The sequence below is a fragment of the Hippichthys cyanospilos genome, chromosome 5 (genome assembly GCF_059441005.1).
Source record: "Hippichthys cyanospilos isolate Australia breed blue-spotted pipefish chromosome 5, RoL_Hcya_1.0, whole genome shotgun sequence".
NCBI lineage: Eukaryota > Metazoa > Chordata > Actinopteri > Syngnathiformes > Syngnathidae > Hippichthys > Hippichthys cyanospilos.
The window spans coordinates 8512387-8537228 of NC_142373.1; the positions used below are offsets into that span (position 1 = coordinate 8512387).

The window sequence follows — 24842 nt, forward strand, 5'->3', positions numbered from 1 at the left end:
ATGGCCCCGCCTCCTCGTGTGCACCTGTGGGAACATCCGGCTGTTTTGTTTTCTACGCTTCGCTTACGTCGCGCGCTCCACTCGAACAACATGCTTCCCTAGGGGGGGAAACAAAATCCCCAAATCGCACTAATATGTGGAAAGGCGTTTGCAGCCCACATAGCGGGATCTTGGGTGGCTTTTGGAAAATCAGCGAGATCGACGGCGGCGCGAGGACCGAAGACTAGAGGCAACCGTACGCGGCCATGGGAAATTTGATAGCCGTGACGCTGTTGCTGCTCGTCTACTTTTCGAAAGGTCAGTCTTTAAACGGTTCATTTTTCTTCCCATTGTTGGGGTTATATGTTGGGCTTTCCCCAGCCTTTTGACTTGTGGAGCTGCAGGGCCTTGTCACTAAAGCAAACAATGGAGGCTGGAAAGTTAATTATCAACACCTGCAACTAGGGCAAAGCCGCCCGCCTGGGTCACGTGATCGTAGCACTGAAACAAAACTTCGCTGTTCTTTTGGAAAACTGTCCAGCGTATCATGTGATTTGCCGTTTTCGTTTTATATCATGCGAAAAAGGCTTGCACGCATGTTGTGGGACATGCGTTTCGTGAATAATAGTTACGATTTGAAATGTTATGTTTTTTAAAACAAATGTTCCGACCGTTACAAAAGACAGCAATGAAACAAATAATTGCGAAGGAATGACATCCGAATTCCATTTGAACGGTTTTATTTGACATTCATTTAGATCATTACAGCGTGCGGGACAAGAGAAAAATGTCATACTCCAGACGTATTTCCTATTTTTCAACAATTCTCCTATTCTCCCAGGACAAGTACATTTACTCAGAAACTGCATGTTTTAGTATTTTGTCATGTAGCTCATTTAAAATTAGATGAATGGGGCGTAAAATGTCCTCCAATTCTGGATTGACCCGTATAGCGTTCTTCATTTTGACAAAAACCATTAGTCGCTCTTCTACTTATCTTGTCATTAATTCTATTGTGCCCTTGATGACTGACAGATTTTATTGCCGCTAATGGAAGGTTGCGTGTAATATGTGTAAACTTGTTTTGTAGCGATCCAGCATTGAGAACAGTCTCAACTAAACGTGCGGACCGAAGGACTCGATATCTGTCCTTTTTTTTTAAATTGTATCTTTTGTCCATTAGAACGGCTGTGCATCCAGGTGATCGTTCCGGAAACGGAAAGAAGCACCATGTTGTTCGCGTCCGTGATCCTTCGTTGCGAATTCTCCACTTCTGCAAACCCACAGGATGTTCTGGTTACCTGGAGATTCAAATCCTTCTGTAAAGATCCTGTTTTAGAGTACTACTCCACAAGTAAGTTTTGCTACTGCATCATTCTCCACTGGCAAAAAAAGACAAAAAAAATCCCCCCCCCCCACAAACTAAATTACACAATTTAACCCAATCTGCTGATCAAAATAGATTTTTCACGTTCAACAAATGTCTGTCATAAAATTTTCCAATTTTATTGCAAGTGTAAAAAGTACCGTAATTCCCCAAATATAAAATGCACCAGTGTATAGAATAAACCCTTAATTTGGGGGCCAGAAATAGCCTGCCCGCCATATGTTTGTTACTGTCAATGTAGACAAAATTAAAAACAGTTGATTTGGCTGAGAGCTCTCAATTATTTATTTAAATGTGCAATGTGACAAGATATCGCAAATACAAAGTAATTGGCAGTCTTCCAATATCATTTTGCCAGCCGGATTAAACCCTTTCGTGGCTCAGAAACGGAGCGCGTGCCATATGTTTGACACCCCCGGTGTAGACAAAACTAAACACGGCTCATTTGGCTGAGTGCTCTCCATTCATGTTTTTTTAAATGTGACAAGATTTCATTGAGTCATTGACAGTCATCTTCGCGCAGGTTGCGTTACCGCTCATCTCCAAGTTTATTGGCGCGACGCTCGAGAGAATCCCGTTTGTTCCTACTATTAAATTGCTGTCTTGAAATGTTTTAACAGTGCGATTGCATGACGCGTCGCTCCGTTTGCCCCATGCGCACATACTGTTTTATGTCGGTGAAGGCTACCAGGCCGCCCTGCAGCTGGGTCAGGACCCGGCCAACGACTGCCCGGACCGCCAGCGCACCGTCCGCACTGTGATCCAAAAGAGAGGTCTCAATGAGCCCATCCTAGGCGCTAATTACCGGAACCGCAAAATTACCATTCAGAACAGTAAGTTTGTCTGCGAAACGACCCGCTCATGACCTTGCGCACGCTTTAAATGAAGATGCCGGTGCGTTTGGTAGTGGCTGACCTGGCCATCACCGAGGTCATGTGGTGGGATAACGGCGTATACTTCTGCAGCATTGACGGCGCCGGAGATACAACGGGCGACTCGGATCGAGAAGTTAAACTCATCGTGTATCGTAAGCATTCTCGCTTTGGGGGGGGGGGGGCTTCCTCACTACAAAATGTTGACTTGATTGGGAAGTAAATACCCTCAAGGCCGAATGTTTGCAGATAAAGCACTACTTGTTACTTTCATTTCAACTCCATTGTGGGGTTAAGAGTCAAAAAGGTGCAAATTGTCTCAATATTTACAGAGCTGAGTAGGGCTGTTTGTTAATGTACTGCTTGTTTAAAAACAAGGGCCGTAAATGGTCATGTTTGACCAAACGTAATGAATAGTGGTGATAAATAATCGTGATTTCGATATCGATCAAAATAACGGCGATTATTATTTAGGACGTGATGGTGCAGGCCTAGAGCTGAGCGTGTTTTGTGATGTGTGTCAGACTGGCTGACGGTTCTGTTAATCGTCCTGGGTGCCCTGCTGCTCATCATGCTCTTGGGCATATGCTGCTGTCAGTGCTGCCCCCAGAAGTGCTGCTGCTACGTGCGCTGCCCCTGCTGCCCCGAGACCTGTTGCTGCCCGGAAAAAGGTACGCGCATGTGTCGGGAGTAAGCCCGCTGTCAAAAAAACGTATGCGCGTTTAACAATTTGTATGAGTACCGCCGCAAATCGCGTTGTTGGAATTGTTTTCGTACGAGTTCCGCTCCGGATTGTGTTAACGAATTCAAAACTGCCGAGTGCAAGCTATTTTCAATACGACTCCATTCGCAAACCGAGTTTTGGCCGATCGGCGCGGGATCGATTTCAAAGGGTCCCGCCGATGGCCGGACGACCGGTCCAGGATCTAGTCCGCCTGTCAGTCTCACGCTGCGGGAATAGACCTCAGGACGGGCAAAAAGGACCAAAAAAAAACACGGATGGCGAGTCTTTGGCATGAATGCGTTGTCGGCGAGTTTCATCTGGACTTTGTTTGTAGCTGTGATGCAACACAGGATGCTGCGTGAGGCCAAGAGAGCCATGGCGCCATGGATGCACGGCCAACCCATTTACGCTCCCATCAGCTCCAACAACTCCGTCCAGGGAGTCCCCATGTTGTATTCGGGTGAGACGCACGCTTGTGTTTGGTTTCCCTTCCTGAGAAATCGTGTTCGCCGTTCGGATTTCAAATGAGAACAAATGTTTTCTGGATTTTGGTCATGTGATGTTCACGAGTCGTTCATTTACATATAAATTACTCGTGCACATTACAAACGATCGATACAGTGGATATCAAATCAAGTTTTTTCATGCCTAAATGTTCATCGGAGGAGCTGATGAAATTTTGATCTGGTTTTGTAATGAATCTTTTATCTGTCTAAAATTAGACATCAAAGACATTTATTTTTTTGCTTTACACTTGACTGTCTTAGGTCACAGTTAAAAGTTGCCCTTGAGTTATTTAACTGAGGACAAAGGCCTAAATCCTTTTCTTGTCGGCAGGCTCGTTCTCGGACCCTGGCAAACAGAACATTGCCATGGCGCCCATGCAGCTGTCGCCCGCGCTGCTTCCGCAGCAGGCCGCCCCCGCGCCCCGCCTGAACGGCAGCGCGGCGGGCAGTTTCCAAAGCAACGGCCACGTGTTGGACTACCTAGAAAAGCAGGTGAGGGGGCTGGACGCGCCCGCGCACCCCCTTCAGAACGCGGCCCCATTCCTGGCTCGGCCCCTGCCGCCGCCCGCCGTGGCGCCCTACGCCCCCGGGCCCCCCAGCATGCTGTCGGCCCTGGACGACATGGGCGTGCGGGGCACGGAGAGAAGGGTGATCACGCTGCCTCCCATCGTCCGGCGTGTTCCCAGCTTCTCCTCTAGGAGAGGACCCAGTGGCGGGGACCCCTACGGGGGAGCCATACGCTTCTCCGGCCGCTCCAGCGGTAGCGGCGATCCCTCGGGGAGGGGCGTACCGCCGCGCCCGTACAGGGAGCAATCTCCTCCGCGGCGGCGCGACTACAGCGACGACTCCGACCGGGAGCCGAGGCGAGGAAGAGGGAAGCGGCGCCGACCGGGGGAGGCGAGCGGCGCCGGCTACGGGCCTCCAACCCGCGGCCGCGACCACCTGAGGGAGGAGCTGAGGGGCGGGCGCAGGGAGTGGAGCTACTCGCCCCCGCGCCGCAAGGGCTCTTGGAGCTCGGACGAAGAGGACGGCGGCAGGCGGAGGGATTGGTACGAGAAGCCGCCCAGCTACTCGTCCGTGGAGAGCCAACGCGGCGGACCTGCCAACCAGCGCGAGAACCGTGTCCGACTCTCCGTAAGAAATGCTCACACGCGTTCTCTTTTCTTCTCGCTCTTTCCCTCATTCTTTGGGTGTGGCCTTTTCTTTCAATCGCTGGGACTTAGGCAAAGGTTCACGCTGCAGCCCTTGAAATATGGAGGACCCAAAGTGCCAAAATTCAATCAATAAATATACCATTCAATAATGAATTGAAATTATCATTAATTAATTCAAGCAAAGGGTGAAAATATACTGTAAAACGTAAGCAACTTGACTGAAAAATGGATTAGACATTTTGAAAAAAATCTCACTAACGAATCTCATGAGACGACCCATCTTGTGGGATTCGTGTCTCGTCCTCGCCTCCCCTGTTTTTTAACCTTGCTTGCATGTCTCCTTTTGAAACTTGATCTAACCACGCCTATTTGACCTTTCTCCATAGGATAGGAGCTCCCGTAGCAACACCAGCGTAGTCATCTGAAACATTTCTTTGATAGCAAAAGCTGTAAAAGTAGGTTGCATCTTTCTCTGCTTGTCAATCAAGAATGGACTTGTTTTTAGCTGTTGTGATTTGTTGTAAGTCAATCTTTTTATGCCAAAGTTTATGTCATTTGCGTGTTCGCGTCTGGTTATTTTCATCATAAAAATGTAAGTTGTTTCTTTTTTTTCCTCAGCAACATAGACTGACAACCTAACAAGTGTGCTATTGTATATGGCAGAAAAGACCGGACCTGGCTGGAAACCACTGTACTTGTCAATTTTACTGTAATGTTTTGGCTGTGCGTGCCATGTCATAAAATATTGTTGTGAATAAAACAGTTTGGATACTGACACAATAAGGTGGAATTTGAACTATAACACCTTCAAATAATGACTGGAAACAGCGCTCATCAAGAAGTATTCAAAGTGTCCACTAGAGGACGCACTTGTCTCGTATACCTACCGTTATATTTAATTTATACGATGTAGTGCTGTTTCTTCCAGACGGGAAATACGATAAATATATGTATCTGTTCATTGCGTCCCATACATCCGAGTATTAAAAAAAAATTAAAAACTGGTGTTTTCACGGAAGGCGGGACTCGGGCGCCGAATGGTCCGGCGTACGGTGTTCTGATTGGTGCCCTCAGTGTTCAATGTCAAGGAAGTAGATCCAAAGATGTTGACTGGTTACGATGCCCACTCCTGACTCCCGTCGCTTCAGTTCGGCTGTTTAATACGAATTGTCTGAAACTCGGCGAATTGGCGTCGGACGTTAGTATCATTCGGGATTACTTCAGGTGAGCACGTATTATGAATGCAAACGCGTCAAACGCGATGGTTTGTTGATTTACTATACCTGCTGCCGTAATCGGGCACGCGTTGCCGCAGCGCGTTATATTTACGGCACCTCTCAAATTGTAGCAACCAGGGTTGTTACTCTGTAACTTCACATTTGCTTTGCGATGTCGCCGGTGTGACTATTCGGCGAAAAAACGGATATTCCCCTGTTCATTTCGAGACCACTAGGACGATGCCATCTGTCCATAGAAGATCTCTAGAGTCAATGTCAAACGAGCCGGGATCAGCTGCTTCCTCTTGATCCAGCTCCAAAATCCACTCAAACCGGGAAGCTCGCTTAGATTGGGATCGACGGGAGACGCAGAGTCACTGAAACGGCGGCGTGACACTATTTAGGCGGCGGGTCAAGCTGAGGATGCGGAGGAGGGCTAGCTTAACCTAGCCGCTCGCTAGCATCATCGAGATCGAGCGGCGATTTTTGTTGTTGTTGTTCGCTTCATCGTTTGAGTTTCATCGGAAGGACAACAAGCCTCACGAGAGTGGCAGGTTGTTTACGTTTTACGGGCACCGGTGTCAATGACGCCGCCGCGGCTTCGAGTTTCCGCTCGGGAGAGTGACTTGCGCGCGCGTGTTGTGTTTGGAGCGCAGGCACCATGAATTCCCTCAGTGGAAGAGCGCTGGTGCACCTGTGTAGACGCGCGACGGCCGCGGCGGCCGGAGGATTCCCCTTTCAGGCGACCAGGCTCCGCCACGGCGGGGCCAGCTCCACAGGCAGCGTCAGCACCAAGAAACGCGGCTATGACATCACCAGGAACCCCCACCTTAACAAGGTGAGTCGACGCCACGCAACCCTTGGCGGTCCCGTTAGTGATGGCCACAAGACGCCTGGTAAGGAAACGTGAGAAAGAACGCCCCCCCCCCCCTTTTTTTTTTTAAAGCGCCGAGACAAAACCATTTTTTGCAACCAACCAGATTATCGGTGTTCTGTTATGAGTAAGTACAAAGTTGACGAACCACCGCAATAAAGATGAATAAATGAACAGATGAATTAAGTGGCACACTACAGCCGGTAAATGTTTAACAAAGCTTTGTATAGCTTGATATGACTTTATAGGACATGTTTTATGGACTCTAAGTCAATTAAACAAAGCAAGGTCACTGCAAGGAGTCATTGCAACGATGTGACGTTGACACAGCACATAAGGCCCTGCGTACTAGGAGCTACATATAGTGCCGGCTCATTTCGAAACAAATGCGCTATTATGTACGTAACTGGGCTCTACAACAAACAGCATTGGCGAGTTTTCGCTGGCACTGTCTTTTGAAAAAGCACAATTAAACTCATCACATTTTTGAATGTCAAACCAAATAGATGGACTGACTTAACTTTGGGCGAGCTGATGTAATCCAAATCACGAGTCAGTAGCGGCAATTTCCAACTTTGAACAAAACAGGAAATGTCACTCCCGTAATCTTTGGACCAGTTCAGCGAGACTCTGGTTAACTTTGCCTACTTCTATTGCTTTAGTTGGCACGAGGAAGCTAACTGTTCCTTCTCGAGTCAGCGTTTCCTTCATGACTCACTGTGAAAAGCAAACGGGCGGAAATGGCGCTGCAAGTATTTGGACAGTGAGAAAGTTTGATGATTTTCTTGGAATAGAGCCTAAGCGTTGATTTCGCAGAGCTGTCCCATTTACCGTGATGCGCGGCAGACATTTTAAGCAAAGTACGGAGTAAGAAGCCTGTCAAAAAGATGTATGCGCGTTTAACATTTCGTATGAGTATGACTCGTTTACGAATGAAAAAGCGCAGGCTGTTTTGAATACAACTCTGGTTTGCACGACTATGACCTTGCGAGACACCGCTTCACGTCTTTGCACGAATTTCTCCTTTGGATTTGTGGATGCAAATGAAGATGACGTCGCACCAAGCTTGATTTCTCTTGTACGGTATTTATTATTATGCTCTGTTTTTGTGCTGAGCCACATCTGTCACGTAAAAGTAGTATTGCTCTAGTGCCATCTTGTGGCATCTGGAGGCCAAGCAACAATTCCGGAGCGGTGCTGGGTGCTTCACTTAGCCAGGCCATAGCCTTTTCTAATAGTGAAAAAAAAAAGCTTCTCTGGCGCAGAAACGTCAACTTAACGTCAGCAACGACTGGCTAAAACTGCAGGGCAGAACATTAGCATCAGAGCTTTTTTCTTTTCAAAGAAAATGATGAAGCTTGTGTATGCACAGTTGTGCGCGGAATATTAGCGCCACGCAGAACACGCAGCGGCGCGTCAAACAGTTGCTCGGTCACGGAGCTTGTTTGGAGTCAAAACAGTCGGCCTCACGCCCTCCGCCGGGGCCTGTCAAAACGACTTTCACAATAAATGTGAAGGAGTTCCTTCGGAGCGGAACGGATCGGGAGGCCACCGGGCGGCGCAGACAAGGGGTGTCGCTTGAGCCCGCCGTGCCATTGGAGAGAATAAATAGCATTGACAGTGCGCTCAGCAGCGAACCTGTTGACACGTCAACATGCTCCCTTGACAAAATACACAGTTGTGTATTTGAGAATCTATCCATCCATTATCCATTATTTTGTCAGTCAATAAATTTGATATAAACGAGCTTTAAATTCCATCAGTTTATCAACGCGTTCGCCGCCAGGAATCTTCGAATGTTTACTGTCCGGAAGTACTCTCTGGAATTTGGGCGTTTTGCTCCCGCAGGGCATGGCCTTCACTCTGGAGGAGCGCCTGCAGCTGGGCATCCACGGCCTGCTGCCCCCTTGCTTCTTGTCCCAGGACGTCCAAGTGCTCCGCGTCATGAGGAGCTACGAAACGCGGGTCAACCCCCTGGACAAGTGAGAGCGCAACTTTTTTTCACGCCGGGGAAGACCGCGCCTCCTAGCGTGACCGGGAGAAATTGATGTGAATCAGGTACATCCTGCTGATGACGCTGCAGGACAGGAACGAGAAGCTCTTCTATCGCGTGCTCACGTCGGACATCGAGGAGTTCATGCCCATCGTTTACACGCCCACCGTGGGCCTGGCATGCCAGCAGTACGGCCTGGCCTTCAGGAGGCCCAGGTAACTTTAGTCCGCACCCTGACAGTGAGCTGTATTTTCGATTTCGTTCATCATTTATAACCCAAATTCGTTCAGTTATTATTTTTTTTCCTAAATAAATAAATCTCAATTTCAAAAAACATGCTGTTTACAAGGAGTATTACAAGAAAAATGTAAAAAATAAAATGCTGTATTTTTTATATGTATAAAACGGATGGGTAAAGCCAACCAAACATGGTTTCTGTTGTCAATGGCAGGGGCCTGTTCATCACCATCCACGATAGAGGGCACGTCGCGACCCTGCTCAATTCTTGGCCCGAAGAGAACATCAAGGTCGGTGAAGGGCCGGGTCCTCCCCGCCCTCCCGCCTACCACCCGCCTCCCGCCCGCCTCCACCTTTTTGCGTGCACTTTTGCGTTCAGGCCATCGTGGTGACAGACGGCGAGCGCATCCTGGGCCTGGGCGATCTGGGCAGCTACGGCATGGGCATCCCCGTGGGCAAACTGGCCCTGTACACGGCCTGCGGCGGCGTTCGGCCGCAGCAGTGCCTCCCCGTCTTGCTGGACGTGGGGACGGACAACCGCGACCTGCTGGACGACCCCCTGTACATCGGCCTCAAGCACAACCGCGTGCGGGGGAAGGAGTACGACGCGCTCGTGGACGAATTCATGCGGGCCGTGACGGACAAGTGAGTGGGCGGGGGAAGGCCCCCGTCTCTCGCCCGTTGACGCGTCCTCCCGTGGCCCCGCAGGTACGGCATGAACTGCCTGATTCAGTTCGAGGACTTTGCCAACAGCAACGCCTTCCGCATCCTCAACAAATACAGGAACCGCTACTGCACCTTCAACGATGACATCCAAGGTAGCCCGCTTCGCCGCGTTCGCGTTGACCCACTTTATTCAAAGACGCCCGCCGCCGATTCGCTCGTCCGCATTATGAAGAACTATCGATGGTGCGGCGGCCCCCCTCCCGACCGAGGTCGACGCTCTTACCCGTGATCGTCTTTTCCTTTTGGTTGCGAGCGACCTTGCGCGCACGATGGCCGTCATCGGCGCAAGAGCCGAAACGCCATCCAACAAGCGCTGTGCCGACGCAAACCGCGTAGGAAAACATTGTTCAGAGGCGGTCGCCGACGGTCCCCCGTTTTGCCGGACTTGACGTTGGATGTCTGTCAGTCCGCTGGCGCTGAAATATTAGGTTTCATTGATTTCATATTATGAAATGTGATGAAATTGTCTGGTAGGAACGGCCTCCGTAGCCGTGGCCGGCTTGCTGGCAGCTTTAAAGATCACAAAAGACAAACTGTCCGATCACACCTTCGTTTTCCAGGGTGCCGGCGAGGTAAACGTCCTTTTTATTTTTTCACATGTATTGAAGGTTTTATAGAGCAAGTCAAAATGCCGTGCGTTCTTCCCATCAGGCCGCTCTGGGGATCGCTCACCTGCTAATGATGGCCATGGCCAAGGAGGGCTTGTCTCGAAAGGAAGCCGCCAAAAGGATCTGGATGGTGGACTCCAAAGGTCTCATCGTGAAGGTAAGGCACGCGCGTGCGTCTTTGCGGACTTTGCCTTAAAACGGAAAGCGGCGCTCCGCTCGCCGTTCAGGGGCGAAGCCATCTAAACCACGAGAAGGAGGAGTTTGCGCACGAGCACGCCCACTTGAAGACCTTGGAGGAGGCCGTGCACGCCATCAAGCCCACCGCCATTATCGGTGAGTGGCGTGGGAAGCTGGAGCCCAAGTAGGACCGTGTGACCGAATGTGTGATGTAACATACCCTGATTCTTTCATCTATTCCATGCAAAAGCACAGAAAATGTCTTTTTTTTGGTGGTGTCGGTCATAGTCAAGGTAATTACCACCACCTTCTGCTCTTTTCATCTTTGTCATTTTTTCAAGTGGATGACATGGCAATAACTTGGGGCTCAGCGTTTCTAAAGGACGCGCTCCCATTCGGGGAAAAACAATTCCAATTCCTCCGTCGGAAATTTGAAGTTGAATCGTTCCAAACGGCTCATCCATATTTTAGTTGCCTCCGTGAGAACTTGCATGTCGGCTCTCGTTTGATGATGAAATCAACTCCAAATGTTCTTTTTCCTCCAAGCTAAAGCGCGTTGTTGTTTTGTTTGCGCTACCGTGCAGGAGTGGCCGCCATAGGAGGCGCGTTCACCCGGAAGATCATCGAAGACATGGCGACCAACAACCGGCGGCCCGTCATCTTCGCCCTCAGCAACCCCACCAGCAAGGCCGAGTGCACGGCCGAGCAGTGTTACACTATCACTGAGGTGGGACTGCCCTTCCCCAAACCGGTTGTATCCGGCCCACGAGACGATTTTGTAAATGATAAAAATGACCCCGACATATACTGTATGTGGCGCCGATCGGTCTGCTTTGGAGTTATGAGTTATATATCCAGTAAGTTGACCTCCCGAATATGGAGGTGGAAAACGAGGAGAAAAAACTCCGCTTGCAGTATGGGATGCCGTTTTTATGGATAATGAGAGGCAGGAGGCGAAACCTTTTCTCTTTCCGGGGGGGTCTTGCCAAGAAGCACCGTTGTCCCCGGGAAGATGAACCTTTGTGGCGATGCTGCTTTGACGTTTGTTTGTTGCCATTCAGGGTCGCGGGATCTTCGCCAGCGGGAGTCCCTTCGACAAGGTGACGCTGGCCGACGGACGCTCCTTCCACCCCGGCCAGGGAAACAACGCCTACGTGTTCCCCGGGGTGGCGCTGGGCGTCATCGCCTGCGGAGTTCGCCACATATCCGACGACATTTTTCTGACCACTGCAGAGGTCCTTTTTTTTTTTTTTAATATTCTTACTACCTCCACCAAGGATGGTTTCTTTGCGACCTCCTGTTCTTTCTACAGCGTGCCATTTGTTTGTTTGTTTTCAGGCCATCGCCGACATGGTGACCGAGGAACACTTGGCCGAGGGACGGCTCTACCCTCCTCTTAAATCCATCAGAGAGGTGTCCTTCAAAATTGCTGTCAAGGTGTGATACGAAATCATCTTGTATGTGATCCGGTCCATTTGCGCCACGCGCACAAACACGCACTCCCGGGACTCGCCATGCTAAAAAACTAAATGTTTCGAGTCCCAAAAATTGCGCCGTAAAAAGGACAAAGTTAACTTTGTCCGTTGTTGTTTGAAAAGTCCGCTTTTTTACTTTGAACGGTGGTTTGTTTAGCTTCGAAATGCCTGCCGGCAAACGAGAGCGCGGCACCAAGTATGTACCGTAGGACATTTTGGAGACATGACCCTCAAAGGACTTCGTAACCACAGCAATAATGGCGAATAATGTTTGTGTATTGTTTCCAGGTGGTCGACTACGCGTACAAGCACAACCTGGCGTCTGTGTACCCGGAGCCCAAGGACAAAGAAGCATTTGTCCTCTCCCACATCTATAGTCCGGACTATGACTCGTTCACACTGGACACGTACGCTTGGCCGCAGGAGGCCATGAACGTGCAGGACGTGTGAGCTTCTCACCCCCAAATAGTGCAAACTACTTGTCTTTTTTAGTATTATTGAGTTTTATAGTTTAGCTCGTGATTTCTTTGCATACTGTAACACACAGCACTCCCAAATCCTGGCTGTACGTCTCGGCGGAAGCCTACCGCAAGCTTTTACGTAGCCGTGGGAAAATGAAGCTTCATGAAGCACTTAGGATCTTATTTTTACCCCTCTCGATGGTGCCCTTGGTTCAAAGAAAAAGGCGAGCGCAGTGAAAATATATTACATTTCCACCGCACCTTAAAATCGAGAGAGCCATCTAAAGGAGTCCAAAAATATCACAGGTGCTTCATGAAGCTTCATTTGGCCAACGCGAGAGATATGCCTCCCTTCAGTACATATTTGTGCTCTTCCAGCAACCCCCCCCCATGAGTTGAAGTAGTTCTTGAAGTTCTCAAAAGAGAACATTAAAATTTCTATTGAACTTTTAAGCCACACCATTTGTTGCCATGTATGACTCATTCGTGTGGGTATTTTATGTGTTCAATAAGAAGAAGAAGAATGTGAAATCCAGACCAATCACATACGGCCTTGGAACAGACAAACCCATCGGGACAGTGTGTCAATCTCTGTTCCCGCCTGTTTGATTATGATTTTAGAGAATGACTTTATATTGTTAATATAGGCTACAGAGATTCAAATGTTTAAATTTTCCGCTGGTGGTATGCCTCAAAAATTTTCCAAAGAAAAAAAAGTCTGAATTGACAAGACAAAAAAAAAAAAAAAGGTGAAAAGACAACAACAACACTGGGCTTGCGCCGTATTTGTGACACTGTTGGATGGATGAAATTATTCGTGAACTGGGCATTCATATTTTTGCAGCTTTAACTGTATTGTATATAGTAATAAAATAACGGTTTCATGATAATTCGCATATTTAATTAATTATTATATTTAATTACAATAATACGTTTGATGAAGAGGATTTATTCGATTGGCCAAATCTTGAGGCGTCGTCCCTACCCAATCGCGTTATGTCGTGGCGAACGGAAACGTGGAACAGACAAACCAATCAGGACAGTGTTGTCTCTCTGGTCCCGCCCTCTTGGCCAAGGTTGCTATACAAGCGGAAAGTCACCTCCTAGTGTGGGTCAGGGACAAGCTAATGACAGCTAGCCTAGCACCGCTTGCAAGAAAGTTAGCTGAGACGCCGGATAGCATCGTTCGCTTTCTTAATTTGAATCTCATTTCTGCGTCTTGAACAAAAACTCTTCGTCATCGTGTGTAAAGTTCAGAAGGAGCTACTTTTCCCCTAGCTAGCGTGTAGCTTGAGCCTAGCTTGCAGCTCTTCCAGCTCGGAGCGCTTGCGAGACCGTCATCATGGCTGCGTTGAGAGTGTCCTATCACAGGATTCTGGACCGGATCGAGCACATGCTGCCCGCCAAACTGAGACCCGTGTACAACCACCCGGCAGGTAAAGCGAGTGCAATCGAGCCGCAAGCTCGAAAAAGAACGCACTACAAAGTCGCGACGATTTTCAACAGTAGCGCAGGTTTGCAATCGACAAAGTGTGCGGCTTTGGTGTCGGCAAGGGAAGGGAACAGATGACAAAACGAGCCAAATTTAGAGCGCTGCGGGTTTTTCCCTTTTAATTTGCACGTGCGATGCAAAAAAAAATAATTTGTTTTCAAAACGTCCACCAGAAAAGTGATTGGAGCCAAGTGTCTTCTTTCCATTCCACGGTTTATTTCAAGTCGACGCTTACAGAAGTACGAGAGGGGCTATTGCGTTTAATCTCGACGGCGCCAAAGCGTCCGCCAAAGTCCAGCTCGCCGTCATGCTTCAGGGGCTTTAGGGTCCGGCCCATGTACCCCCCTCCCTCCCTCCCTCCAAGGGCATTGGAACTGTGCAAGGGCAACTTTGTGTGCAGGTATGAAGGGGCGGCAACGAAGAAACGCCTCCCACAAAGATGATTTGCACAAACTGTTCTTTTTGTGTTGATCCTTCAGCAGCGGGTTGGCGAAAAGCGGTCGCCGGCCGGCCGTCTGTGGGCTTTTTCCACCAAATGTCTAAAGCCAAGTACCCGTACACGCATTCCGGCTTTGAATACGTGCAAAGTGCTAGGACTCGGTCTGGGCGATAATATCGTTATATTGCAATATGAAGTGACGCGATATGCACGACAGTGAAGGGAAGTGATTTTTTTGGTGATCAAAAAACGCTTTTGGAAATGTCAGCTCTTGAATTCAACATTATAAAAGTGCAATGGACACGTCCAAGGATACGGGCTTTTTTTCTTCCCCAAAAGGTACAAGTTCAGACGTTGGTTTGTACCATATACTGGAAGTGATTTGACAAACAAACCGTCAGGTTTTCGGATCCGTTGCGGTTCTCCCGTGTCCGCTGCCGGGCAATTGCAAGTTTTGCATCGACTGCGGTGTTTGTGCACTGTCCGCCTGAATTTGTCTTTCAGCTGAAATCAGATATTCGTTTTTCCCCTGAGAGATACCGCCATGCCCAAAAGATGTTTTTAGCTGCCTTTTTCTTGTGTTTTCCTTCAAGGTCCCAAAACGGTCTTCTTCTGGGCCCCCATGTTCAAATGGGTGAGTACATTTGTCAAATCTTAAGCGTGGGAAATGAATGTGCTCATTGATGCCGGCTCATGGGGCGACGAGACTGCGCTCAACTTAAGCCTCGCCGTCCTTCCTCACTACAAAATGTCATATCAACAGCGGCCAAGAGGCGGCGCCAAAAAACAAAAGAACCGTTAAAGGCTAAACGAAATCGGTTCCAGAACATCGTTATTTCGGGTGCGGCCCGGTACCGGTTTTCCGCGACCTCCCGATCTAAGCGTTAACGAATGTTTTCAGGGCCTGGTTGCGGCCGGTTTGGCCGATATGACGCGGCCAGCGGAAAAGCTGAGCACCTCCCAGTCCGCCGTATTGACGGCCACAGGTGAGATGAGACGAACCCTTGTGCGAGTAGCCCAAAAGTTCGTTGCGGATGGACCCGTGTGGGTGAAAGGTCCCCCGAGTTTCCGGCATTGGCTCAAAGGAGCGTTATCTGATTGCGTTTTGGACAAAACGCTCCGCGCTTTCACTCTTGTTTGCATAACCTTTGGTGTCATGGAGCAGGCCTGATTTGGTCCAGATATTCGCTGGTCATCATCCCAAAGAACTGGAACCTGTTTGCTGTCAACTTCTTCCTGGGCTGCGCCGGAAGCTCCCAGCTCTACAGGATTTGGAGGTAGCTTTTCACTCCCGCCTTTTGACCTTTTTGCCCGTAACGTAGATGGCGAAGTGCGGTCCCGCGCCTTTCGCTCGCTTCCCTCCCAAACTCAAACGAGTGGGATCATTTTCAAGCAACTCGCTCCAATCGGGCGTTCTGGGGAGAGGAACTTGTCCTGAAAATGGTCCCATCTGTCACGGCCCATATTTCCGCCTTTGCGAGCCATTTCAAACGGATGGCTAAACCATGACCAAAAACGAGTATTAAAGAACTAACGTTGCGGTAGACGTAGTAAATAGGCGGCTTAGTTTTGGAGATCGAGTCGCTGGTCGCGACGCTACCGGCGTGCCTGTTTTTCATGCGCGTCTACTGTGTGCCCGAGCAGATACCGGCAGGATCAGAAAGCTCAGGCGAGCGCAGAATCGTGAGCGGCGCCCATCGGGTGAAAGGACGACTCGGGGCGGGGCCGGCCGCCCGTCCCGCACGTCGCGTCGCGTCCCTCTCATCTGTACGTCATCGCGCGGCCTTTCCCTGCAGGAGGTGCGCACTTTCCCAAAAGTTGAGTTTCCTCAGGGTGTGTATCATTTAACCTTTAAAAATAAAAAGTCAAGTGCAAGCGACATGCTTAAAACTGGTCAACGCACAAGTCAGAACTTGTCTAACAAGTTGTTTGACTGTACATTTAGTTTGTGTATCATTTTTAGGGTGTAGCAATCATTACCTCATGCATCCCCCCCCCACCCCACTCCCCACCAAAAAAAGTTTGGTTGTGAAGAACGCGTCCAAATCCGTGGAAGGGCGTCATCGCATTGCTCCTTATTGTTACTTATTTATAATACGCTGAAATTGTCATGTTTCCATGGCTTTATATCGGTCTGAACTCAATCGGTTCATTTTCTCGCGCTAACCTCGTAACGTCATTTTGATTGCGCTACTGACTTCCTAATATCAAATGCTATTAGGTGCTCTTTAATGTATTTGTAAAGGAATTAATTTATGAATCCTCCAGTAATTCTAATCCCCTTTGCGTGATGCCAACAATGGATGTGAGTTGAAGGTGACTGTATTTGCTGATTGATGAGGCACTTGTCATAATAAACCCTGGTCAACAAATACACCCGAGGATGAGTTCTGTTTTTAATTGACATTTCTATTTGCGCCGCGGCCGGTCCGTATTAAAAAAACAAACAAAGAAGCCACAGATGGTGGTTAACCACAAAACTTTTATTCACAAGCGAGGAGGAGGAGGCGGGACTTAGCGTTTTCCGCCAACTCGGGGCGCGTTAACCTTCATGGGCTTGGCGATCTTGGGCTTCTGCGCAGCCTTGCTGGTAGCCTAGAAAAACAAACAATTGGCATTCGTCAGAGTCGCGCGCACGGCAAATGGGCGTCGACGGCGGCGCGGCTGCCACCTTAGTGCTGGTGACCACCGGCTTCTTGGCTGCCTGCTTTGCCTTCTTGGCTTCCTTGGCAGCCCTGGAGGGGGAACCAATTACAATTTCAATCCGTCTGAATTACAGATCACACATTCTTTATGTGCCATGTGTGGCAGAAAGCAGTCCTTGTGAATTATTTTTTTGCAAAGGGGAAACCTTTCGCATTCTTCCACTTGTCACGTTAACTCGAAATAAGATGATCCGTAAACATTTCGTACTTGAGTGTATTCTTTTTAACACTAACATAAGGTTAAAAAAACAAACAATATCAATCAACTTACAACAGTTTTTTACTGTTTATATAGGTTACAGGTTAGTCCAAAACCGAAAAAAAAAAAGACCTTAGCCCAAAGTGCCTGGGGAAAAAAAAAAGATTCCAACGCGTAACTAATTGCAATTACACATAGCAAAAAGGAGGGTGGACAAACGCGGCTTTGCGCAGGCGTGCGAGCGCCCCCCACCTGATGGCCTGCTCCCTCTGGGCCTTGCGCACCTCGGGCTTCTGGTTCCTTTTGGCCATGATCTCAGCCAGGGAGGCGCCGGTGATGGCCCTCTGGAACTTGACGGCGCGCCGGGTACGCTTCTTGCTCACCTCTTCCTGTTAGGACGCCAAACAATTAGCGGGCGAGAAAAGATTCAACCGTCAGCAGCTGCCAAGGCGTGTCGGAGGCTTTGGAGGCCGGCCGTCGGCGAGGCGTCAAAAACGACGACCACGGCCGGTACTATGATCTCCGTTTTTCTGTGGGTGCGGAGCGAGCGCCGACGCGCGGCCCGCAAAACGCGGGCCGGCGACGGCGCGTGACATGGAGGGGGACCACGCGCACCATTCCCCCACAGCCAACGCGCTTGCGACGCCGTTCGCGAGCTTTTCTGTCAATGTCTGTTAAAAAGTTCAACTCTGTACTGGCTGGCCTTGCGGTATGGGTCCACTAGATGGAGCTACTCTGAGGTGAATGTCAAGAAAACAATCACATAAGTCAAACTTTAAGACGATCGGAAACGCGAAATAAGGATGATTTGTGAAAAGTACTATCTGAAGAGTGATTACATTCAAGACTGTTTTGATTAATGTCAAGACAAATCAAGAGTTGATCCAAATAAATGCTGAACTTACATTTTTAAATCAAGTTGCAAACAAAAACTTTCATATATATTGTTTTGTTAATTCAAAAAACGTTTATAGATTTATTAGATAGAATTGTGTTTTCTTTAAGAAAGACACACAAAACCCCTCTTTTTTTTTTTTTAGTTTGAAATAATTGGACTTACAGATTGTCCCTTCTTGTGCTTGCGTCTGTACAACACTGTCCAGTTGATCTGTCGGGGATTCCTCTTGGCCAAAAATGCAGACTCGCATTTGGCGTTCAAGAACTGGAACACCTATTTAAAAAAAAATACATAAATGACAAAATCAAGCTGGAGATTTTGACGGACATTTACGTGGGCTAGCAAGCATGTAGCATTCAGCGTGAATGGGATAGGCCTACTAGTTTGTCCGCTCCGTTATGAAGACACTACAACGTTAATAGCACATCAGACTTGTTTCGTGTTCACTTCGGCTAACGTTAAATCACATCACGAACGCTAAAAGTAGCTCGACGAGGGCAGTGCTAACGTTTACCTTGCCGTCTATCCTGGCGTATCGGCGGCCATGGCCGGGGTATATTTTATACCCACTGAAACTGCACAACTCGACCCTGGAAACAACAAATAAAGGGCGTGACTGAAACACATTGGTTTATTTATTCGGTTGGATTAAATGATTGCAAAAAATCAGCTTTCAAACGTCGAGATGGTAGGCGATTGTCGTATGAAAACTCACTTCATCACGGCTACGAGAGGGCTCAAAACCGGAAAGAAAGACGGCGGAAGCGGAAGCGGAATAAAGCGAAGATAGATTTCATTGTAAACTAATCCAATGAGATTTGTTGTTGTTGTCGTGTCTTCGTGTTTTGAATCAAATTGAGATTTATAACACGGATGACTGTGGTATATTCCGTTTAATTTTCATTACTAAAAAAAGCGCGCCTCCCGAACACAAGGATCAAAAAGTGTAGTCTTTCACAACAAACTGGACCATCCACCGGACGGAGGAGCACAGTAGTTGTAAACTACATTTCCCGGAACGCTCGTTCGCTACACTGTTTGAACGTCTTGCTAGCGGCGGATGAGTCTCCCTGTTACTCGGGCTTCCAGCGATTCGAGTTGTAAACAAGCTATTTGTCTATGAGTGTGTGGCGACGAAATGGGGGTATCAGATTTACACTTTGATACAAACGGTAAGTAAACTAGTTATGTTTTGACATGAGCTTTTTGTTGCCTGGTTAGTCTCCGTGAATATTGTGTTACACCGTTAGCTGACGTGTGTGGTTTTGTGTTTTGAGTGCCACTACCTGCTGTCATATTGTGAAACAACGATGTCATTTTCTCCAGCCTGCCATCGAAGCAAATTGTATTGTATTACACACTTTTTTTTTTCCAAACGGCACACTTCTTTAGAAATAGTCCACTTGATGTATCATAAGGCTAGAGAGTACCGTTCTGGTAGTAAACTACAGTCATGTATTGGCATACCATATGCATAGTGTGTCAACATTGTTCATCGTTTTCTTCCACCCCCGTCAGGGCCGGTGGTGGATCTGTCTGATCGGGGTATACGCAAGCTCGACCCCAGTTTCATCTGCTCCGAGGACACACACACGCTCATCCTGGACCAAAATCAAATCATGAAACTGGACTATCTGGAAAGGAACCCAGGCCTTCAGCAGGTGCAAAAGTTATGCCGCCGCCCCGCAGTACCATATCCTTCATGTTTTTTCTCTTTTCATTTTTAGCTGTCTGTAGCCAGCAATCGTCTTGTCAGGATGATGGGCGTTTCCCAGCTCAAAGAGTTACAAGTCCTCAATCTTCCCAATAACAGTATTGGCTACATCGAGGGACTGCGGGACCTACCCAACCTCAAGTGGCTCAACTTGTCAGGGAATGCAATTAAGGTTGAGCCTTATGACTTTTCTAACAGTGATGTACGAAAATATGGAGATAAAACCACTACTTGCTCTCTCAAAAACGGATTTTTTTTTTTGCACAGGTTATTGAGCAGTTGAACAATTGTGTTTCCCTTCAACACTTGGATCTTTCAGATAATAGTATATCTAACGTCGGGGATCTGAGTAAACTTGTGGCGCTAAAGGTGCGTATAACATTTTTGAAGGACGCTGTGCTTTTTCACAATTTGAACCAACTCCTCGATGGCTTAACTACACATCCGTAGCAGGATCTGGGGTCGCAGCACCCAAGTGTGTGCTGGTTATCAGAAGCGAATGCACTTTGCTGATGCTAATATACGCATCGGGCAAAATCCAACGCGGCGCTTGTTATTATAGTAATAATAACAATAATTCTGTTCCCGTACCGCGCGACATCCAAAAATATGTTTGCCAGAAAAGTCGGAATCAATTTTTGGACCTTTTTGCAGACACTTCTTCTGCATGGAAACAGCGTGACAACACTCCGCAACGTGCCTGCCAGTCTCCCTGCCCAGTTGTCCATCTTGTCATTAGCATCCAATGAGATAACAGATCTCAATGAAGTAAGCCTCCTGCATCTATTGCTCCAGTTTACAGCTCTTTCAAGCGCACGAGATAGACGCTCACCTTTGTCCATAGATGGCATATCTGGCCAGCCTCCACAAACTGGAGCAGTTGTCCATTATGAACAACCCTTGCGTGACGCCAACGCCGTCGCTCCCGCGCTTCGACTACAGGCCGTATGTGATGAATTGGTGTCTGAGCCTCAAAGTTTTGGATGGATTTGTGGTATCGCAAAAAGAAGGGTAAGTACATTTTTGCCTTGTCGCGATTCACTATCAGAGGTATAGAGCGGGGGAGGAAGTCGGGGACCCCTTTTTGGAACATTTTCAAGGACCCCCATTGCAAATGCTTGCGGGAAAAAAATAAAATAAACGAGAGCAAACATAAGTGCCTATTTTATCCACCAATAGAGTCAATTTGACAACAAGTATATATGTGACTTTTCAGGCATACTGACGTTTGCAAAATGAAAAATTATTTACAATTATTTACTGACTAAATAATCAAGCTTAATGATGACATGGATCCGGTGGGTCTATTTGACAAATAACAAAATTACATCCATATATATACACATATATATAAAATGAAGCATCAGCTGGCTGCCAAAACACATCCAGCACATAAGTGATTTTGCGCGAATAAAAATCTCTAAAACGTATGTGTGATGTACGCGCGGTGTCGCTAATGGCAGGCTGAAAGCGGAGTGGCTGTACAGTCAGGGAAAAGGTCGCTCCTTCCGACCGGGCCAGCACGTTGAGCTGGCCGAGTACCTTTCCACCGTCTGCCTCCGGACGACGTCGTCGCCCGTGGTGATGGCGGAAGATGCCAAACTGGAGAAGATCCTGAACAAGCAGAGGTAGAAACCGAGCTCAGTAACACGGGCGGCCGGACGGTCGAGTCGGCGGCGGCAACGGTCGGGCGTCCGATATGAACCGTGATTTCCTTTTGCGAGGTTTCACCAAATGCAGTTGTTAGAAGAGGCCCGCGGCGACTGTCCCAGCCCTCCCCGGCCCACTCATCTCGCTGTGGAAAGCGCAGACATTTTGCACGCGGGGCCCCAAGGGAACGCTGCCCAGGAAACCGAAATAACACCCACGCCGGCGGCTGCTGTTTCTTCGGACCGAGAAAGAGGCAAGGAGACCTTCTATTGCAAAGTAACCGCGGTGTCTGTCGGTTGTACTTTCTTTATGAGAACGTTGCCGTTTATGATAATATGCCCGAACCGAGGTTGTTTGTCGATCCAACAACCCGTGACCGCCTATAACACGCAAGCTAATGTTAGCGTGTTATGTCGCGCCGCCTCGCGTGCGTTTAGCTCGTTGGCGTTTTCGGTTGCGCCGGGTATTTTCCTTTGGTATGTATCAGCATATGCAAAGCTTTTGCATTGGTAAGTACTCATTTGCACGGAATTAACATTTTGTATTGAAATCGATAGCAGTCGTAATTCAGTCATGTGATTGAATGTCATTTGTGTACATTTTTGCATCTTCAAGACTCGAGCGCGCTCGTATAATTAGTTGAGATAATGTGATCGTTTGACGGCACGAGTAATAATGGAATGGAATGGAATGCAACGCGATCTCGAAATAGGCTACATTTCAACTTCCCAGATAATCCCATTTGTTGCTTTTGAATTTTGTTCCACGTAGGGCGAGCTGTGCAGTTGAATACGTGGATGAGCTGCGACTCTTCAAGCGTTTCACTTCCGTGTATAAGCGTCCCGCAGCCGGGGGAGGAGAACTTGCGTCTGGAAGACGTCCAGGCGGACGAGGACGAGCCCGTCGGCGGCGCGCTCTCCCCCGAGTCCGCCTCGGCGCCCTTCTCGGCCCTGCCGGAGCCGCGGCCGGACAGCGAGGACGAGACGGAGACCTTTGAAGCCGACTCGCTGGCCCCCGGGCGTCCCGCGTCCCCCCGGCGCGTCCCCTGGCCCGAAGATGCCGCCGCGGCGCATTTGAAAGCCCCCGAGGAAGCAACTTTTGCACATTTGGCCAAAGGGTCAGAGGAAGTCACGAGGGCTGCCGTTAAGATCCAGTCATGGTGGCGAGGACATTACGCTCGCTGTTGTCACCCCAAGGCCAGAGAGGTGCGCAGTGAGATCCGCCTGCGCAGGATGCAAGACCACATCATCTCCTTGTCGCTAAAATTTGACAGGTGCGCTCGATCGGCAAAATACGTCGACCTTACTCCGCGGTGTAACGGGCAAAAACGTTTGCTCAGCTTTACGCTGATATTTTGCGCACTATAAGGCGTACCTAAAAGCCTTGAGTTTTCTCAAAGGTTGACAGTGCGCCATATAACCCGGTGCATCTTATACAGTGCATAAAACGCAAATTTTCATTTTTGAGGGGTGGAAAAATAAAAGGCTGTTTTCGCTTATTTGGACCATCGGCTGAAAGCGGCCGCTGTGCCCTTTAAAGGCTTAACTGAATTCCTCCAGTCATCTTTTTTCTTCATTTCTCGATTGTTTATTTATAAAGTTTGGCAAGTGTTTTGTTGAGATTCCATTAAGGCAGCTCCATCTAGTGTATGCGTAACGCAACCCCTGCCACTACTGTAGCTTCTATTCTACGCACCTTATAATGCAGTGCGTCCTATATATGAAAACCCTTTGTAAAATGACCGTTCAGTCAAAGTGCGCCTTATAATCAGGTGTGTCTTATAGTGTGGGGGGAAAAGTTGCTACTGGACAACCACACTTGCTAAAATTGACCCTCAATCAGTAGTAAGCAATTTTCATTCATTTGCAGGGTTCAGAAGCAGTATGAGGAGGAGCGCTTACAAAGGATGATTCAAGAGGAAGCGGTCAGGTTTCTATGGAAACAGGTAAGCTCCTTTACTTTCATTACACGTGAGACTGCGTGTACATTGGCTTTTGGAACCTTAGTTATTGGGGGGGGGGGGGGCAATGTCCGCGTGCGCGTAGACGCTAACGCTGCATTTAATGTGGCAGCAATAAAACGATCTGAAATTCCAATTCTTTATTTTTTGACACAACCGCATATGAATTTGTCAAACAGTCCTAAAAGTCATCATCACTTTGCGACACGCCAAATCGCTCCCCCCGTTTAACTCTCGGACGTCCCCTTCTTCGACCGGCGTTTCGTTTGGCGTCTCATCAGGTCCAGTCCATGCAGCGGTGGAAGCGATCGGCCGAGGAGCAGCTGGCCCGCCTCACTCACGGGCGCGCCCCTCCCGGATCGCGCCCGCCGCCTTTCCCCGCGGCGGCGGACGTCTCCTTCCCCGACTCGGGCTTTCAAACGAGCACGGACGAGGAGCGGGCCGCGGCGCCGGCCCCCGAAGCGGGCGTCGACAGCACGGACTTCAGCCTCCTGGAGCAATACGCCACCGCCTTGCAGCAGCGGGAGGACGAGGACGAGGAGGAGGAGGAGGAAGAGGAGCAGCAAACGTCACGACCGTCCTCATCCTTGCAGAGCCAAGGGGACCGGGCGCACGTCCACTGAAAGCGGCGGCGAGTTGGCCCCGCCGAGACGCCGCTGACTGAAAAGCCCACTGGTTCTTATTTATTGTCTCACTTTTGAAAGACGATTAGCCCAACAGGCTCTTCGGCGAAAATCGGCCAAAAGGATCGGCCAAAAGTGCCGCGTAACCTCGGCCAACGAGTGTCAGCTTTTGATCGTCCGGCTGCAGCCCAGGTGCGGTACGTGCCGAGCGAGTGCAAGTGCCGCTGAAAGGCTTCTTCTCAATCCGTTCATCACATATCGTGAATGTCTTGGCGCATCAGCCTCTGTGCCTATAAGGTACGGACATAAGCATCAAGCAGTTTGGAAAACCTCAAAACAAGTTCATCGCTATGGATTACACAGTAGTGCGCCATAATTTCAGCCCAAAGTGCATTTTTCCCAACCGGTTGTGAGTGTTGTAGTGCTTCTACTGTTGCGTTCTTTCTTCTACCTCTTTTGCGAATGCAATATCAACCTCGCTGATATGTTAAGCACACTGCAATAAAATGCTGATCACTGCGCACGCCTCATTCCAGTCAACAAAGTTTACGCATCACATATATGTTTAAACTACAAATGCATTGGCACTGCACAAGTTGAACATTACTTGAATTCCTCAAAGCCATTTGTTTTCTTTGGCTCCCTTACGCATTTGCCTCGTGACTAGCCCAAACCAACATGAAAGAAGGTAACTTGAGCGATGCTGTAAACTTTTGCCAGTCAACAAGATGCCAAACAGGCAAATTGCTAAAATAAAGTCATCTTAGAAGGG

At 48.6% G+C, this 24842-nt stretch overlaps 5 protein-coding genes and 1 non-coding gene across 10 annotated transcripts; 4 read left to right on the forward strand and 2 right to left on the reverse strand.

The window, feature by feature from the left end:
• Positions 1 to 8: 8 nt before the first annotated feature.
• On the forward strand, positions 9 to 5399 carry LOC148423338 (immunoglobulin-like domain-containing receptor 1). Of its 3 annotated transcripts, none has more exons than XM_088416145.1 (9): positions 9 to 297; positions 1163 to 1333; positions 2050 to 2199; positions 2274 to 2393; positions 2763 to 2909; positions 3297 to 3422; positions 3800 to 4602; positions 5009 to 5077; positions 5241 to 5399. In XM_088416145.1, exons 1-8 carry the CDS (start codon positions 246 to 248, stop codon positions 5045 to 5047), a joined length of 1608 nt encoding a protein of 535 aa, XP_088272271.1. In that variant the 5' UTR covers positions 9 to 245; the 3' UTR covers positions 5048 to 5077; positions 5241 to 5399. The 3 variants fall into 3 exon arrangements, with proteins under 3 accessions (XP_088272271.1, XP_088272273.1, XP_088272270.1); XM_088416147.1 differs by having other exon boundaries at positions 1163 to 1179; positions 1267 to 1333; positions 5009 to 5399; XM_088416144.1 differs by having other exon boundaries at positions 5009 to 5399.
• Positions 5400 to 5709: 310 nt separating this feature from the next.
• Positions 5710 to 13280, forward strand: me3 (malic enzyme 3, NADP(+)-dependent, mitochondrial). Of its 3 annotated transcripts, none has more exons than XM_088415779.1 (14): positions 5710 to 5846; positions 6496 to 6677; positions 8562 to 8695; positions 8772 to 8921; positions 9158 to 9233; positions 9323 to 9588; positions 9652 to 9761; positions 10144 to 10241; positions 10321 to 10434; positions 10505 to 10610; positions 11039 to 11181; positions 11516 to 11689; positions 11793 to 11891; positions 12218 to 13280. In XM_088415779.1, exons 2-14 carry the CDS (start codon positions 6501 to 6503, stop codon positions 12377 to 12379), a joined length of 1809 nt encoding a protein of 602 aa, XP_088271905.1. In that variant the 5' UTR covers positions 5710 to 5846; positions 6496 to 6500; the 3' UTR covers positions 12380 to 13280. The 3 variants fall into 3 exon arrangements, with proteins under 3 accessions (XP_088271905.1, XP_088271907.1, XP_088271906.1); XM_088415781.1 differs by lacking the exon at positions 5710 to 5846 and adding an exon at positions 5954 to 6393 and having other exon boundaries at positions 6491 to 6677; XM_088415780.1 differs by lacking the exon at positions 5710 to 5846 and adding an exon at positions 5954 to 6393.
• A 185-nt stretch (positions 13281 to 13465) lies between these two features.
• On the forward strand, positions 13466 to 16697 carry mpc2b (mitochondrial pyruvate carrier 2b). Its single transcript, XM_088415161.1, has 5 exons — positions 13466 to 13826; positions 14915 to 14955; positions 15223 to 15307; positions 15487 to 15598; positions 15966 to 16697. The coding sequence occupies exons 1-5, from the start codon at positions 13733 to 13735 to the stop codon at positions 16006 to 16008; spliced, it is 375 nt and encodes a 124-aa protein (XP_088271287.1). The 5' UTR covers positions 13466 to 13732; the 3' UTR covers positions 16009 to 16697.
• Positions 16698 to 16783: 86 nt separating this feature from the next.
• Positions 16784 to 18997, reverse strand: rpl24 (ribosomal protein L24). The gene is made up of 6 exons (XM_088415160.1): positions 18839 to 18997; positions 18638 to 18713; positions 18286 to 18396; positions 17478 to 17614; positions 16993 to 17056; positions 16784 to 16916 (listed from the first exon to the last, which is right to left on the reverse strand). The coding sequence occupies exons 1-6, from the start codon at positions 18841 to 18843 to the stop codon at positions 16836 to 16838; spliced, it is 474 nt and encodes a 157-aa protein (XP_088271286.1). The 5' UTR covers positions 18844 to 18997; the 3' UTR covers positions 16784 to 16835.
• Positions 17675 to 17848, reverse strand: LOC148423342 (small nucleolar RNA SNORA23). The gene has a single exon (XR_015865784.1). It is a non-coding gene; the product is annotated as a small nucleolar RNA SNORA23 (small nucleolar RNA).
• On the forward strand, positions 18956 to 24589 carry cep97 (centrosomal protein 97). Its single transcript, XM_088415159.1, has 11 exons — positions 18956 to 19295; positions 19642 to 19784; positions 19851 to 20009; positions 20105 to 20206; positions 20492 to 20605; positions 20682 to 20848; positions 21301 to 21465; positions 21562 to 21740; positions 22259 to 22760; positions 23357 to 23432; positions 23729 to 24589. Exons 1-11 carry the CDS (start codon positions 19262 to 19264, stop codon positions 24068 to 24070), a joined length of 1983 nt encoding a protein of 660 aa, XP_088271285.1. The 5' UTR covers positions 18956 to 19261; the 3' UTR covers positions 24071 to 24589.
• The last annotated feature ends 253 nt before the right edge of the window (positions 24590 to 24842 follow it).

Excerpts from the sequence above, each read along its gene's own strand:
- LOC148423338 (XM_088416144.1), top strand. The coding sequence starts at position 246 with ATGGGAAATTTGATAGCCGTGACGCTGTTGCTGCTCGTCTACTTTTCG. Across the intron at positions 1,334-2,049 it reads TTTAGAGTACTACTCCACAA|GCTACCAGGCCGCCCTGCAG; the intron begins GTAAGTTTTGCT and ends ATGTCGGTGAAG. Across the intron at positions 2,394-2,762 it reads AGTTAAACTCATCGTGTATC|ACTGGCTGACGGTTCTGTTA; the intron begins GTAAGCATTCTC and ends GATGTGTGTCAG.
- rpl24 (XM_088415160.1), bottom strand. Across the intron at positions 18,397-18,637 it reads ACGCCAGGATAGACGGCAAG|GTGTTCCAGTTCTTGAACGC; the intron begins GTAAACGTTAGC and ends TTTTTTAAATAG. Across the intron at positions 17,057-17,477 it reads CAGAGGGAGCAGGCCATCAG|GGCTGCCAAGGAAGCCAAGA; the intron begins GTGGGGGGCGCT and ends TTCCCCCTCCAG.
- cep97 (XM_088415159.1), top strand. The coding sequence starts at position 19,262 with ATGGGGGTATCAGATTTACACTTTGATACAAACG. Across the intron at positions 19,296-19,641 it reads TTTACACTTTGATACAAACG|GGCCGGTGGTGGATCTGTCT; the intron begins GTAAGTAAACTA and ends CACCCCCGTCAG. Across the intron at positions 23,433-23,728 it reads TCAGGTTTCTATGGAAACAG|GTCCAGTCCATGCAGCGGTG; the intron begins GTAAGCTCCTTT and ends GCGTCTCATCAG.
- me3 (XM_088415779.1), top strand. The coding sequence starts at position 6,501 with ATGAATTCCCTCAGTGGAAGAGCGCTGGTGCACCTGTGTAGACGCGCG. Across the intron at positions 11,182-11,515 it reads AGTGTTACACTATCACTGAG|GGTCGCGGGATCTTCGCCAG; the intron begins GTGGGACTGCCC and ends GTTGCCATTCAG. Across the intron at positions 11,892-12,217 it reads CCTTCAAAATTGCTGTCAAG|GTGGTCGACTACGCGTACAA; the intron begins GTGTGATACGAA and ends TATTGTTTCCAG.
- mpc2b (XM_088415161.1), top strand. The coding sequence starts at position 13,733 with ATGGCTGCGTTGAGAGTGTCCTATCACAGGATTCTGGACCGGATCGAG. Across the intron at positions 13,827-14,914 it reads CGTGTACAACCACCCGGCAG|GTCCCAAAACGGTCTTCTTC; the intron begins GTAAAGCGAGTG and ends TTTTCCTTCAAG. Across the intron at positions 15,308-15,486 it reads CGCCGTATTGACGGCCACAG|GCCTGATTTGGTCCAGATAT; the intron begins GTGAGATGAGAC and ends GTCATGGAGCAG.